The sequence below is a fragment of the Crotalus tigris genome, unplaced genomic scaffold (assembly GCF_016545835.1).
Source record: "Crotalus tigris isolate CLP2741 ecotype Arizona unplaced genomic scaffold, ASM1654583v1 scf7180000017672.2133156, whole genome shotgun sequence".
Taxonomy (NCBI): domain Eukaryota; kingdom Metazoa; phylum Chordata; class Lepidosauria; order Squamata; family Viperidae; genus Crotalus; species Crotalus tigris.
Genome location: NW_024096557.1, coordinates 238650 through 255534, shown reverse-complemented (window position 1 = coordinate 255534; position 16885 = coordinate 238650). Strand labels below are relative to the sequence as shown.

The 16885-nt window shown below is 36.5% G+C and overlaps 1 protein-coding gene across 4 annotated transcripts in view; it reads right to left on the bottom strand.

Moving 5' to 3' along the window:
• The window catches only part of ROBO1 (roundabout guidance receptor 1), a 256970-nt gene that overhangs the window by 62859 nt on the left and 177226 nt on the right, over window positions 1-16885 (bottom strand). For all 4 annotated transcript variants that reach the window (XM_039337209.1, XM_039337208.1, XM_039337206.1 and 1 more), the window contains exons 4-6: window positions 5833-5953; window positions 4226-4364; window positions 2167-2294 (exon numbers count right to left, since the gene is read on the bottom strand). In XM_039337209.1, coding sequence (XP_039193143.1) covers window positions 2167-2294; window positions 4226-4364; window positions 5833-5953 — 388 coding nt within the window. The remainder of the gene's footprint in view (window positions 1-2166; window positions 2295-4225; window positions 4365-5832; window positions 5954-16885) is intronic.

The window sequence follows — 16885 nt, the reverse complement described above, 5'->3', positions numbered from 1 at the left end:
GGTCTCCCTCCTTATCTGCTCCTTCTTCTTCCATCTAAATTGGTGTTAACTATCTTTTAACCGTATTCTCTTTTCAGCCAATCATAAAAAGTTCCCCAGATTTCATAGTAGACTGACTTTGTCTATCTTTAATTGTCATTGTTAGTCTATTCATTTCTGCACATTCCAGTATTTTCCCAGTCACCTCTCCCTCTGGGGGGCTTTCAGTGCTTTCCAATTTTGTGCAAACATAATCCTGGCTACTGTAATTATATGAATAATTAAATATGTTTTCTCTTTATTGTATTTCACTGGTAGAATACCCAACAGGAATATTTCTGGTCTTAGTTCTATACTTTGTAGTATCATCTTTTCTATCCATGTTCTAATTATATTCCAATAAGTTTTAGCTTCTACACATGTCCACCACATATGGTAGAAGGAACCTGGTATCTGATGACATTTCCAACATTTCACAGACCTGTCCTTAAACATTTTAGCTAATCTTTCTGGAGACATGTGCCATCTGTAAAACATTTTGTACATATTTTCTTAATACGCAGTTGCCATTGTCAATTTATAGTTTCTTTCCCATAGTTGCTGCCATCTATCTAATTCAATTGTGTATCCAAAATTCCTTGTCCATTTTATCATTGTCTCTTTCACTTGTTCCTTCTCTAACTCCATATGTAGTAGTTAACTGTACATTTTTTAATCCATTTTTCTTCCGTTCCTGTGAATATTTCATCTAACTCTGTTGTCCCCAAATTAACACCATCTATTTTAACATCTTTTTCATATCTAGATTGTATTTGCGTTCTCATGTACCAATCCATCTTTATTCCTTGTTCCTCTAATTGTTGTTTGGTTTTCAACTCCCCCATATCTGTTAGTAAGTTTTTATATCTTATAATATTTCTCATGTTAAACATATCTACAATATGATCTTATATTCTGATTTTTTTAAACAGTTTTGAGAAAAAGTGTATAAAAGTACTATGAGATTAAGACTGAAGAGTAGATTGTGAGAAAAAGGAAATAAATCAGAAGATTAAAGTAAATTAGCTTGCTGAAAGCATCATTACCTGCTTTCACCCAAAGAATTACTTAATGTTTGTGTATGTGTGCATGCATGCGTATGTACATATACAGTGTGTGTATACATGTGTATATATATATATATATATATATATATGGCATGCATGCGTATGTACATATACAGTGTGTGTATACATGTGTGTGTATGTGTATATATATATATATATATATATATATATATATATATATATATATATATAAAATAATAAAATATACGAACACCAGGAAGTTATAAAACTTTTATAACTTCCTGGTGTTCGTTTATTTTATTATTTAACATGAGTCTACCCAGGAATCACCATTTTGTTTTTAATATTCTTAAATGTATGTGTATGTATGTGTGTATATATATATACACACATACATACACATACATACATACACATACATACATACACAGCGTGTGTGTGTGCCTGTGCATTTGTGTATTGCTTATCTTAATATATTAATTGAATTCTACAGGAGATTTATACTACATAGAAACAATATTCTTCTGAACTATGTTCTCTTATTAATATTTGAAATTACTATAACTATAGTTTGGGTTTGTTATTTTAACAAATATCTTGTTTCTTAAGAAGCAGAAATACATTATTTTGTTTCTATTTTACACAAGAACATGTACAAGTCTATAGATAATACATAGAGTAGACTATACATATAAAATAAGTTTTTAAATTAAATCTTTGATAGGATTCTTAGAAACTCCCAACTAGGAAATTATAGTGTCTTTTGGCCATTACTGGTGATATATAAAAGTTATTATAAAGTTGAATGTTAGTAGAATCTAGGCATTGTAAGCACAAAGAAATAAGTCATACAATTCATTCTTTCATTAATTATATTGTTACTGTCATCTAAATAATATATTTTAAAGAATACTGACATACTTAGGTTATTTCCATTATGAAACATAACACAAAATGACACAGTGCAATACTTTACATAATAGAAATCTGCAACTGGATCAGAATGATCTTCCTGATTTTTGATAATGAAAGATTCTGCTTTGATTCTATCCATGCATCTGCCATGTACCCTGCCTATTTTAATCTTAGTATGGTATTAATATATTTAAAAAAATAGTACCTTGAACTGTTAAAGTTGCTGAAGCTTCAGTTTTTCCAACCATATTTTCTGCGACACAAGTATAAGAACCCATGTCTCCTGCCATAACTTTCCGGATTTTCAAGGTGTGGTCATCACGTATTTCATATCTAAACAAACAAAAAGTTTGAAATGGATTACATTGACTTGATAGTTCATTTATTTATTTGTATAACTTATACAGCCACCCATTTCACAAAACAAACAACTCTGGGTGGCATAGGAGAACATAGGAGAATTATGTAAAGGTAGAATATTATATTTGAAAAAATATTATTGGCACTGGTGTTCTATATTCGCTAATTAAAATTATAATAGATCTGTAAGCTATATAATTACAAGGCATTATATATTATAACATATTAGCATGTTTTTTCTATCATAAAAATTATAGAGTCAGTACCAGTAGAAAAGTGAAACTAAATGGTGCACATTCATGGAAAATCTAATTACCAATTAAGCTAGCCTGAATCCTAGCTTAGTGTCAGGCCTTCAAAATGAACATAAAGTTGGATGAGAAGACTTTATACATGTCACAATTATAGAATTACAAGGTTGAATAGACCTTGGAAGTCTTTTAATCCAATTCCCTGTCCAGAAAACTGATATCATGTATCCCATTAGCCTTGTCATATTTAAGTTACCCAGGTCTTTTCATAATTATTAAAGGCACAGTGGGTAGAATGCAGTATCACAGGTTAACTCTGCCCAAAGCCAGGAATTCAATCCTGACCAGCTCAAGGTTGACTCAGACTTCCACCTTTCTGGGCTGGTAAAATGAGGACCCAGATTGTTGGGGGCAATATGCTGACAATGTAAACCACTTAGAGAGTGCTGTAAAGCACTATGAAGCAGTATATAAGTGCTGTTATATTGCTATTTGTAGAATTTAGCTCTGAGCTCCTCACATGTCTGTTGTTCTTTTCTTTTGTATATTTCTGTACTATTTTATAGACAGAGTCTAGGTATTCTTCAAATTATGACCATAATTGCACCCAGAATTATGGCCATAAGTTGTTATAAGTAAAGGGATAATGTGACCAGACCCTATGTTTGACAGTTTTTGTTAAGCAAGCATAGTAGTCATTAAGTGAACATGGTAGATGTTAAATGAATATTGCAGTTGTTAAGTGAACATGGTGGTTGCTAAACAAACATGACAGTTATTAAGCAAGTCAATTTTCCCATATGGTTATTTCTTGTTGGAAACTGAAAATAAACACCAGAAACAGGAAAAAACACAGCAAATCACAGTCACATTTTCATGGAACGCTAAAAATGGTTATAAAAATGAGCCAGTTTTCAATTGCCCAAAATGCAATCAGATGATTGTGAAGGGGGTGCAGCCGTCGAAAATGAGTAGTAAGTAGTTTGGTTTTTTTTTGGGGGGGGGGTTCATCATACCTTCAAAAGGTCATTATGTAATCAATCATAAGTAAAGGACTACCTGTATTTCTTAAGACTAATAAATAGACATGTTTGTTATATGTTCTATCAACTAAGTGGATAGAACATTAACAGGTGAGAAGACTGCAAGAACAAAATAGGAATTAGTTGCTCTTTTCTGGAAATATGTCTCTATTTCCTAAAGCAGAATCCAATTTTATGCACGTGTATCCATTACCTTCAGTAAAATGTATAAACGTCACCATCCAAAGAACACTGAGCTAACATTCCAGTTTCCAATGATAGTAATTAATAATATTAATATGAGTTACAGCTCAGAATAGAAGCCTATCTAATCCAGCACTATTTCCTCAATGGTAAACTGTGTGTCTAATGAAAATAACCCAGCAAATTAGTTTCTGCAGTTGAATATTGAAAACAAGTATCATAACTAAGAGTTGCTGTTATTGTAATCCTTTAATAAGCTGAAAACTGATAAATCAGTTTGAAAGCAAATTCTCTAAGACATTTACAATGTCACAATATCTTTGATAATGTTTTCAATGCATCAGGTTTATATTTCAACCACCTCTAAAATTCAAGAACACAGCATAAATCACAATTCCTTTCAAAATATTAACAAAGTGATCTGTACCTTGATTTAGGTAGTTCTCCGTCATCCTTTCGCCATCTTAGTGTTGGCACTGGATCTCCACGTGCTTCACAATTAAACTCTGCACTGTCATCTACTGTTACTGCTAAATTACTTGGTCTCTTTACAAATGATGGTCTTTCTATAGAAAGCAAATGATAATTAGATATTAGCATGGAAGAACATGATACTTGCAAGTCCCAAGAGTAGTTTGAATATTTCATAGTCATTCAAGAACCTGAAACATGCTAGAACCTAGACAATTTAATGAAAAACATGGCACAGTATCAGAAAAGTGATCTGAACAAATTAATGCCAAATGAAGTAATTAGGATTTATAATTACGTATGTCATTTAAATGTCACCAAAACCTTGAAGGTTTTTCTGAGTGATTGCAGATCCCTGAATTTACAATCTATCTCCTGCTTATTAATTTTTCATGTTATAAGAAAAGCAAAACAAAATAAAAACTAAATTCCTTTGTGAAAAAGACAAAGACTCACGTTGGAGAAAGAAAACTAGAAGATAAAACAAAGACAGTCTCTCTCCAGTACATTGAAACTCAATTCTGAAATGAAGACATCATGAGATGTTCAATGCTTCAGATACTGTGGAAAACGTTTCTAGGAAAACATGTGTTAGAAGGAGATGCTGCTTGCATGCGTATGCCCATGATGAAATACCTAATAAGATAAGGGGTGCCATAATGGATTGGATCCCTGGTCTGCCCAGTATAGCATTCTGTTCTTACAGTAGCAAATTAACTGCATAAGAAACTATGTCATATCCTGCTGGTACTTCTTTAACTATATTGTATGTGGACATCATGCAAACTCAGGGAAAGACAACTCTTTTAAGGAAGTACTAACAGATGTAATAGATGTACTTCTCTTGTTCCAAGGTACTGCACATCCCTAATATATGATTCTTAAATCCTTGAATTTATAATGTCCAGTTTGCTCTAGATAAGAACTGAAATCCTGGAAAACAATATATACAGTATAGGATAATCAGCATTGTCATTTTCAAGCTCACCCTCTCAGATACAGTTCCTAGTTGAAATACTGGCCATAGATTTATATTCTCATAATCATCTGCATTTTGTAGTTTTAAAGCTAAATTATTTATAGCCTTATCTATAGCTATATTTGTTATAGTTTCTCTTTGAAGAAACTGCCTGCTCAACATGTTTTAGTCATTCCTTACCTTTTGTAATTGATATAATATTAATCAGGATAAAATATAACATTTATTATTGAGGGAAGGGTACATGATTTTTCCCCCTGAAACTTCAGGGCAGGATACATAGGAATCTAATTGCAATATTGCAACATGCTGTGTAGGGGATTGCTGCTGAGGCATATTCAAAAGCTTCAGCTGGTTCAGAATACAATGGCACATTCAATTTTGAGTACACTGCAGTGTGTCCATATACTGGCTTCCAGTAGACCACTGGTGCAGTTCACCTTTAAAGCCCTGTGCAGTAGGACTAGTTTCTTGCAGGACTGATTTCTCCTTCTCTCTCCATATCTGGTAGAAAGGCCATGCTCTGGGTACTATAGTTTAATTGTGGAATTAGCTATAATTTTTAAACAAAAAAATATCTTTACCAAGAACAGTTAGTTCTGCTACTTCACTTTCTCTTTCTCCAACCATATTTGTTCCAACACAGACATATTTCCCTGCATCATTTTTTCTGGTATAGGTGATCATGAGCTTCCCTCCTCTGATCTAAAATAAAAATGATAAGTATTAATAATACTTTCATAAAATATGAACAAACAAAATATTTGCATACAACGTAATTACAAATATAAACTAAACCATAAAAGAAAATGTATTGTTTTTAAAAAAGCACTGAAAGTTTATTTGAACGGTCAATATAATTTTTAAAAATATTGATTTAAAAATATATGAACATACATGGGAGGTTTTTTTTCTTCAAATGTGTGACAATAGAGTTTGATGAACAAACTATGAAATTCAAATAACTACACATTTTGTTTCTTATATAATATAACAAATAATCAGATGTTTTCAATTTAGGGATTATAGATAAATATGTTCTATGTTTATGTTTCACTAAAAATGATACTTCTGTATAGCTCCTTGGCATGTTATGGAGCTAGACTGCTGTCATGTTCTTTCAAAATGGTCTTATTTGTTTTCTGTCTATTTTGTTTTTTTCTGGCAAAATTCCAAACAAAAAGTAATCTACTCTTAATTGGTTTAGCTTTTCTGTTAAACTAAGGTTGGTTAGGTGCTACTAACCCAGTGCTTCTCAAATAGTGGGGCGCGCCCCAGGGGGGGCGTGAGGCTCCATAAAGGGGGGCTCGTTTGACCTCGGCAAATACTGTCATATTGGATTTCTAGATCGGATCATCCGACTCACTCGCAAGCGGCGTCCCACACGGCATTGGTTGCCTAGCAACTCTAGAGCTGAAGAGAGGGAGCAGCGTGGCGCGAACACTGAAGATTGTCCCAGCGCAGCCCCAGTAGCAGCCCGACGCGGAGGACAACATGACCGCCAATGCACGTGACACATGCAAAGGACCCGCTTGGATAGACATGATGCTCTATCCTGATTGGCCAAACCCGCCCGTGTGACTTTTAGACCCGGAAATCGGTCCTCTGTACAGAAAAATTTTTTTTAACAGGGATGAGAAGACAGGCGGAGAGAGAAGGAGAGAAGGAGATAAAAGAAAGTCTTCCGAAGGCTAAGACGAGGAAATATGACGAGGCGTATGTTTTTTTTTAATATTGTGCTCCTTTAAATCTTTTCTGCTACAGTTAATAAAGCTATTCTTTGTTGCAAATTGATCCACATTTCTTTCTTTTTTTATTCTCATATACGTTAATAAGGACACAGTGTTATGCAGAGGTGTATTTATAACAATTTTATAGACAAATGATACTATTTACAGTCGCGCGGGAGGCGCGAAATGTTTTCTTCTTCCTAGGGGGGCATGACAGAAAATAATTGAGAAGCACTGTACTAACCACATGACTATCAGCTTCAAAAGTCTATATAGGAAATTTTTTTCTCTAAATAGTCAGTGTAGTCTAGAAATACTATGGAATACTATGGGATAAATTTATCAGAATGTCTGTGGTTATTCTATGAGCATTCTATGAAGTCAGTTTATCTTCTTCTATAATGAGCAAAACTAAATCAGTCTTACAACATCAGAAAATACATTCCCAATGCTCAGTTATAATTTCCAGTTATTGATAAATATACTAACAGTACCACTGACAGATGAAGATATGAGTATAAATTTGTCAATTATATACAAGTTATAACAAAATGACAATTTTTACAATACTTAACTTGATGGGAATATTTAAGCAGAGCAAACCAAAATAAAAGTAATATAAATATATCAATGGATATTAACAAATCATATATAATTCTCTAGACCTGTTATGAAAAAATATGAATCATAATCATTAAATGTGTTTATATTCAAAAGTGGTTTGCTTTCTAATAGCAAATGTTGAAGAAAAATATTTTCCTATCCTATTTGTACAGTTTTGTTTAAAAACTTATTTACCTGCTTCCATAGTTCTGAATTTTTGCCTGACTTTGCTAATATAATCAGGACTTCACATGGGTGCTACCAATACATAAAGAGACTGAGTGACATTGACTTCAAAGGATGATTATTTGTTTATCTAATAAACAAAGCAATTTCACTTGTGATTTGCCTATATGAAAAAGAAAATGCTGTTTAATTCTACACTATAGTAAATTACAATATTAAGCTATAGTGACTATAATCAAATGTCTCCTACAATTATAGAACATTCTCTCATATATATTTGGCCCATTCCTATTGCTTCAATGCAATAAGATTTGAAGGTTTTCTACCATGAAATGTTTACTGAAGATCCAGCCCATAATATTTCTATGAGGTTTAGTTCCAGACTTTAATTCGGCCATTTCAAAACTAATTTTGTTTCTTTATATCTATTCTTTTAAAATAAATCTCCATTCGTTAGTATAGTTAACACTACTGTCTTGCTGTATGACTCAGTTGTATTTAAGCTTGGTCTGACTTTCTTCTGGATTAACTTTCTGAAGAGTTCTCAGATCCTTTAGTGATAACCGGTTGCCAGATCCCAAGACAGTAAAGTATCCCCAAACTATTCCACAACCAGCTTCATGGTTTATTGTTGGCTCTTAGTATGAGGTTCCTAGCATGGAATGCACTACTTGATTTCTGATAGGCACTGATATTGCCTGAAAACTCCTGCTTTTGACTTATAATTTGGGAAACTTTTCTTCTATAATTCTGATGATGAAGCCAAGACCAATGACATTAGCGTAAGACAAAGAGATCTGAAGATCTCTAGGTACTGTTTGCTGCAGCTCCATCCTTTGGAACATTCTACCCTCTAGGTCAGTGATGGTGAATGTTTTAGAGACCGAGTGCCCAAACTGCAACCCAAAACCCACTTATGCATCATCGGGTGCCGGGTGGGTGTGGCCATTGGGTGGGTGTGGCCATTGAGTGGGCATGGCTGTGGTGGTAATGGTAGACTGGATGGAACTAAAAAGTTCAATCAATCAATTCCAACTTTGCAAGATCTTTTTTTCCCTGCAAGAAGTTAAAATTGACTGATTGATTGAACCTTTTTTTTTTTGCATCTGGCAGCAGTGGCCTAAAGCAAAAAGGTTTTTAAAACTCAGCTGAAGGCCTAGGACTGGGGCGATGGCGCGCATGCCCACAGAGAGGGCTCTGAGTGCCGCCTCTGGCACCCGTGCCATAGGTTCGTCACCACTGCTCTAGGTAATATCTGTCACCACCCTCCTATCCTTCTGTAGGAGCCTGAAAACCTTGCTCTGCTGATTGGCCTGGGGACCCAATGGGACAGTTCCACACTGGAGATGGTTGCTGGACTGATGGCAGGCTCCACCTCCTCCATTGCTCTCTGCTCTCCACCTTTCCATCTTTTGTTACAAGATTATTCTCACTTTCTTTTTCATTGTTTATTTTATTCCTCAATTATTTTACTTCTGTTTGTTTACACTTCATTTCTCCTTTTAACTGTTGCAAGCCACCTAGAGTAGCCCCATGTTGAGATATGCAAGCAAATAAATTTAATAAATAAATAATATCCTAATGTGTATTTTAAAATAAATAAATAAAATATAATTATGTTATTCCCCATTTGCCAAAATTTAATTATGGCTTAACCCTTTATTAGAAAAAGATTAAAATTAATCAATAAGAATCCATGTGCATTGATGATGTCACTAGTTTGGTAATGAAATGTCTTCAAGAAGACAACCACGCTCAGCAAGCAACCAAAGATCTGATTAATCAATAAAAACATTACTAAATATGTCACTGGATGAAAGAGGATATTAACAGGTATATAAAATAGTCAAGTTTCTAGAGAAGAATTATTCTGTGAAAATGAATAATGGTGAGTGAGGGGAGAGGGTGTGTGGGAAGAAGAGAGAGGAGAGGGAGAGGGAGAGAGAGAGACAGAAAGACAGAGAATACACATAATGTCTACACTGGATCCATATAATTTTTTAAGGAACTTATTAAATTAATATTTACATTTTAATGGAAGAAGTAAATAGTCTATTGGACTACTCAAAAATATTTAGAAAATGTTGGCTCTCATTGTTTCAGTTCTGGAAAAGTAATAAAGCAACTTTGGTGCATATATTATGGATATAATCCACTTGTAATTCCTTATTGTTACACATTATTGCTATGTTGAACAGGCATTTTAAAGGCAATTAAGAATGAAAAATGGTTTCTTGAGGAAATAGCAGACTAGTACTTTCTTTCATTTATTCAAGTATGCATTGATTATTGCATGAAAAATATAAAAAGTAATAGTGGGGTGCCTCAGGTTCTATTCTGGGCCCAGTGCTCTTCAACATCTTCATCAACGATCTGGACGAGGGGATAGATGGGAACTCATCAAATTTGCAGATGACACCAAGCTGGCAGGAATAGCTAACACTCCAGAAGACAGGCTTAGGATACAGGAGGATCTGGACAGACTTGAACACTGGGCGCTATCTAACAAAATGAAATTTAATGGTGAAAAAAGTAAGGTTCTACATTTAGACAAGAAAAACCAAATGTAGAGGTAGAGGGGTACCAAATGTACAGTATAGGGGGTACCTTGCTCAATAGTAGTAACTGTGAGAGGGATCTTAGAGTCCTAGTGGACAATCATTTAAATATGAGCCAGGAGTGTGCTGCAGCTGCCAAAAAGCCAATACAGTGCTAGGCTGCATTAACAGAGGGATAGAATCAAGATCGTGTGAAGTATTAATACCACTTTATAATGCCTTGGTAAAGCCACACTTGGAATACTGCATCCAGTTTTGGTCACCATGATGTAAAAAAGATGTTGAAACTCTAGAAAGAGTACAGAAAAGAGCAACAAAGATGATTAGGCGACTGGAGGCTTAAAACATATAAGGAACGGTTGCTAGAATTGGGTATGTCTAGTTTAATGAAGAGAAGGACGAGGGGGGACATGATAGCAGTATTCCAATACCTTGGGGCTGCCACAAAGAAGAAGGAGTCAAGCTATTTTCCAAAGCACCTGAAGGCAGAACAAGAAGCAACGGGTAGAAACTAACCAAAGAGAGAAGCAACCTAGAACTAAGGAGAAACTTTCTGACAGTTAGAACAATTAACCAGTGGAACAACCTGCCTCCAGAAGCAGTGAATGCTCCAATACTAGAAATTTTTAAGAAGAAACTGGACATCCATTTACCTGCCTGAGCAGGGGGTTGCACTTGATGACCTCCAAGGTCCCTTCCAACATTATTATTATTATTATTATTATTATTATTATTATTATTATTATATGCATCAGTCTTACACTGTCATTCTTCTTAGGTTACTTAGAATACTCAGTTTAATGGTCTTTTGGTTTTAATATATTCTGTTTCTTCATTAGTTACTGCAGGGGTCACCAACCTATTGTCTGTGGTCCACTACCGGGACATGGCCTCTTGGCCAGCGGGCTATGGCAATGGCTGGCCAGTGTATGCACATGTACACATGCACTCCTCCCCACTCGCACTAAAGCCAGTGGTCTGTTTGCGTAAGCGTGCGGGCACAAATGGGGTTGCTAGCGTCAGGCGGGTGCATGTGGCCCATTTGCACATGTGTGAATGGAGCCACTAGTGCTGCACAGGTGCGCGCAGCTCTCTTTGCATTTGCGCATGCATGCACCAATTTGGAAACTGCTCTCCTTCACTCCAGGCCATGACTGGAAAGGTTGGAGACCTCTGAGTTACTGTATAATTGATTTCAGAATATATATATATATAACCTTAATGGTTATAAAAATACGAATCCCGGGCATATTTGTTCAATGATGCAATCTTCGATCTCCGGGAAGAGTATACTCCAGTTATTTATTGTTAAAACCACATTTAAAACAATAAAAACAGTTATATACAAAAATTAAAACAACTTAGCTTTCGCTGGTCCTCTGCCCGCGTCCTCAGAGTGGGGCTTAGGGGGTGGGAAGTTCTTTTTATCCCCTTGCTGATCCAATTGCCTACTCATTGCCCTCGTGACAGGGCCACTCTTCCTGATTGCCTGTGACTGCCTTTCCTGTTCCGCCCTCTCTTTTTTGCACTCTAACATTGTATTTTCCTGCTTTGTCATCCTTGTGCTGTCTCCCCCTCCCTGAGCTGTTATCAGTAGCCGGCTCCTGGGCTGCTGATATGCCTGCCATTTTTGCATACCATTGCCGGTTCCTATTTCAACTCCCTCCTCCAACCCCCCTCCTCTCCCAGCCTGCCGATTCATACACCCTTTGTTATCCATTCCTGTCATCCTTACCCCCCTTCCTTCAACCCTCCCACCTGTTGATTAACATATTCTCCTGCCTTTCATCGACCATTCTTATTGATGTTCTCTTCCTCAATATCTTTTCCTTCCTGATCCGCTGCTCTATCTGCTGTTCCTGTTTACCCTCCTCCCCCACTGTCCATCTTCCCCTCTCCAATGTCCTCCCCATCATCTGCTGACTTGCCTGTTGTTCATCCATTTCTATACATTCTCTCTTGTCTAGCATTACTAGACAGAGGGACGATCCCATAGACACATCACAGGTGGGGACAGATGAGGGAACATTAGGGTCACAGATAGGTAAGGGTAGTAAAGGAAGAGGAGGTGGATATGATGGAGGATTGCAAGGAGAGGGGACCAGGGAAGACTCTTGGGAACATCGGAATTGATCGTATGGCCCAGAATACGGGGGAGGGGTATGCCCGACCCCAGGGGACTGATCAAAAGAGAGGGGAGAGAGAAAAGAACAGAAAAGATGAGGCACGTAAGATTGGAAGCATATTCACGGGTGGAGAGGGGATACTTGAGAAGAGAGTAAGAATGGAGGAGAATAGTCAGGAACAGCAGGGAGAGCTGCGGATTAGAGGAGGGGAGGAAACAGGAGAGAGTGGAGTTGATAGGTATGGAAAAGAGCAGGCAGGAATAATAGGTAGGAAAGTAGTTTGGGGGGGGGAAGTTTGGGAAGAAGAGTCCAATAGGAACGCAGGTCGGTAGATGGGAACAGTATGTAGGACAGCAGGCAAGGGAAGGAAGAATGCTGGAAGACACAGCAAACAGAGCAGTGGATTGGAGAGGGGGGGAGGAAACAGGAGAGGGGGGGACTGACAGGAAAGGAGAAGGGCAGATAAGAATAGAAGGTAGGACGGCAGATTGGGGGGGAGGAAAGCTTAAGAAGGAGGGTTTAACAGGAATGGATGTTGGCATGTGGGAACAGCATGTAGGATGGCAGGTCAGAGGAGGAGGAATGCTAGACAAGAGAGAATGTATAGAAATGGATGAACAACAGGCAAGTCAGCAGATGATGGGGAGGACATTGGAGAGGGGAAGATGGACAGTGGGGGAGGAGGGTAAACAGGAACAGCAGGTAGAGCAGCGGATCAGGAAGGAAAAGATATTGAGGAAGAGAATATCAATAAGTATGGTTGGGGAAAGGCAGGAGCAACAGGTTAATCAACAGGTGGGAGGGTTGAAGGAAGGAGGGGGAAGGATGACAGGAATGGACAACAAAGGGTGTATGAATCGGCAGGCTGGGAGAGGAGGGGGGTTGAAGGAGGGAGTTGTAATAAGAACTGGCAATGGTATGCAAAAACGGCAGGCAGATCAGCAGCCCAGGAGCCGGCTACTGATAACAGCACAGGGAGGGGGAGACAGCACAAGGATGACAAAGCAAGAAAAATCAATGTTAGAATGCAAAAAGGAGAGGGCGGAACAGGCAAGGTTGTTACAGGCAATCAGAAAGAGTGGCCCTGTCACGAGGGCAATGAGTAGGCAATTGGATCAGCAAGGGGATAAAAAGAACTTCCCACCCCCTAAGCCCCACTCTGAGGACGCTGGCAGAGGACCAGCGAAAGCTAAGTTGTTTTAATTTTTGTATATAACTGTTTTTATTGTTTTAAATGTGGTTTTAACAATAAATAACTGGAGTATACTCTTCCCAGAGATCGAAGATTGCATCATTGAACATATACATATACATATACATACATACATACATACATACATACATACATACATACATATATATATATAATTCAATTAGGAGTTGCCTTTTCTCATACAATAAAATTAAGCAGGCACATAAAGTTTAACATAATTTTTAAGGGTGAGGTTTTTTTAGAATGTATTTTCAATGTTTGCATAGAAAGTTTTTTCCACTTAATTCAGTTAAAAATGCATTTTGTATGAAAGGATATACAAAACATATATTGCAAAGATGAAATGGACATGATCTATTGATTAAGTATTATATTATGCTTTACAGAAATACTGAATTATTTATTGTTGGTGGGACAATACACTTTTAAATAAAAACTATAACACAATGTATCCTTGCAAAATCTTATGACATATATAAAATATAAATCAAAATATATTTCAAATCATTTATCAGTTTAAGAGTTGATTCACAAAATAGCAATTCAGATTTATACTAAGTAACAAATCTTTGCCTAAAATGGAATCTGTCAGTCCTAGCTTATGAATCATCATCAGATGGAAAGGAGACAAGTTGAGGCAATTACTAGATTTTATGTTTCAGAGTTAGCTTCTAATACTGCTGCTCATAATTGTATTCATGGGAATTCAATTCAAAGAAAAGTTGCAGCTGCTTAACTTACAGAATTTTATCACCTTCATGTACAAATTTAGAGGACAGAAAAATGGAGATTATTTCCCAGTTGTACAGGCAGGTGCTCTGAGGAGAATGTTGGAAGGTTGTTGCTCCTGATTAGTCTGGGTCTTATGATCATAGTCAAAGAAAAAGTTTGTTGCAGTCTTAATTGTAATCCTTCTTCATTGAATGCAGTACAGGGTATATATTCCATTACAGTTCCATTTTATGGGCCCTATCCCGTCTTCAAGCTCTGTTCTTCTTTGATCTTTGCTAGTAAGAAAACCTTGATTATCTTGATTGGATCAGGGCTTTACTGTCTAATCGTGGTATCAGTGCCTCTACCAACTTGTGATCGTATATCGTTAACAACTTGGCTAAAATGTTGATAACCACAACATTAAAATAGTCTCTTTCTGTCTTGTAAAGCATTATTCACAGTCAAAGATCAATGCTTGGGGCTTGCAAGAAAGCCAGAGGAATTTGATATAGCTAGATGAAAAAGTCTAATTCACGTGGAAGTATCATATATAGCTAAGCACACAGAAGTGAACCAAAATGAATATGTTAAAGAAGAAAAAGGACCATTGAAACCAGCTGAAATATGTTTGCTTGCAGAAACTTTTCCCTATTTAAACAAACAAAATGAGAAAAGTACTCAGTGCAAATAAAGCTAACTGAAACCTATAGCAATCATGAGGGTCAGCTCTCTGCATGTAGATGTGCTGTTAAGATTTTTATATCTATTTGTACACATCTTCAAAAGCTCAGAAACAGAGGGGCTACCAGTGATTCTCATTGAAAATGATGGGAAGAGCTTTCCTATGCTTAGGAAGATACTTAAGAAGGACTCCTGCTGTTGTGATTCCTCACCAGCCAGTGGATCCAGCAGCTGAGTCTGAGGAATCAGATGAGGAGGAGGGGTTTGGAATGACATTAGAGTCAGAGGAAGGCTCTGAGGAGCTCCAAGACTTACAGTAGGACAAGGAGTCTGGCCCCTCTACTCGAGCTCAGGCTGAGACACAGCTGTGCTAGGAGCCTGAGTTGGAGAGTGATGAAGAACAGCTGGGACAAATCCCGGATGCACGAATGCACAGGCAAGAGGAAGTAGGACAGAGGAATGCAATGGGGCGGTTCCAAAGGCAAAGGAGAAGGCATTAGGAAGCCACGCCTTGGCTGAATTATAAAAGGAAAGGTGTGGGAGGTGCTGGTTGCCGAAGACAACCATTCATGTTGAGGATTGAGTTTCTGTGGACTGTGTTTGTTTGCCTTGAATATTGACTCAGGTCTGTGAGAATAAAAGGGGTTGTTTTTTTTCTTGCGGTTCCTGCCTCTTTCTTGGAAGAGGGGTTTCTCCTTGTGAGCATAACAAGGACTCACGTAGGCTGGGACAGAACACCTGCTCTAAAACTTTATTTATATCTAACTCATCCAACTGTATCCCAAAAGTTCCAAAAGGTATAGGTTAATATACTTAAGTCTCTCAGCTGACTTCAACTACTATAATTAAGGTAATATAATAATTAAGATAATTATGTGTCTGAAAATAATGAATCATTTACAATTTAATCTAAGCCAAAATTAATTTTAAAAAATATCATTACATAAAACTTCATTTAACATATTTCTTCAAACTGAAATATTCTGAAATATCATATTAACTCTCTCTTGCAGACTTCAGTGTAAAAAAAAGTTGATGTTCTGTTATGCCTTTCTGTCTTCCATTAACTTCTTAAAATTGCTTCCACTTGCAAATGAAACTATGTCAGCTTGCTTACCAAATCCGCAAACCATATAAATTGTGACAGAAAGCATCTACTTTTTTGGCTTCTCTTGAAAAGGAGACTTGGATAGTATCCAACATATTGTATGTCAGTTTGCTGCTTTTTATATGCTTACTATCTGTATGAGGCACAGTTCCAAAAAAAGATTATTTAACTATTCAGTAGAAGAAACCAGATACTTGAAATATACATTATTTTAAAAGTGCTTTGCTTCAATTAAACTTTTAATATGACCAGAAGCCATATAGACATTTATGAAGTGCAAAGGTATTAAGGAAAAATGTGAAATAAGCAAAATGTAAAATTACAAGACTGGAAAAAGAATAACACCAACAAAGCTATGATTATACACATTTGTACATATTCATGAAGATTTTTCTTTTTTAAAAAACCAGGGCTATAATCTGGTAAATTCTATTACTTATCTTTAGATTACAGATCTCTATTCTGTATAGAATTAATGATACATAGCTTTCAAATTTCTTTTAATTGTTTAAGTTTAACAAAGATAATTGATCAGTTTATTTCTTTTCAGCTATTGGGACTTGGCTACTTTAAAGAAGTGTTGTACTCTTTCACCTATGCATTCCAAAAACACTGATTGTGTCTCTGTGAAGTTAGCTAAACACTATTTTTTTTTTTAGCAAAAAACATAAATTGTGGGCATATGGCCCTGGGACACTACAAATGTCCATAAATGTGG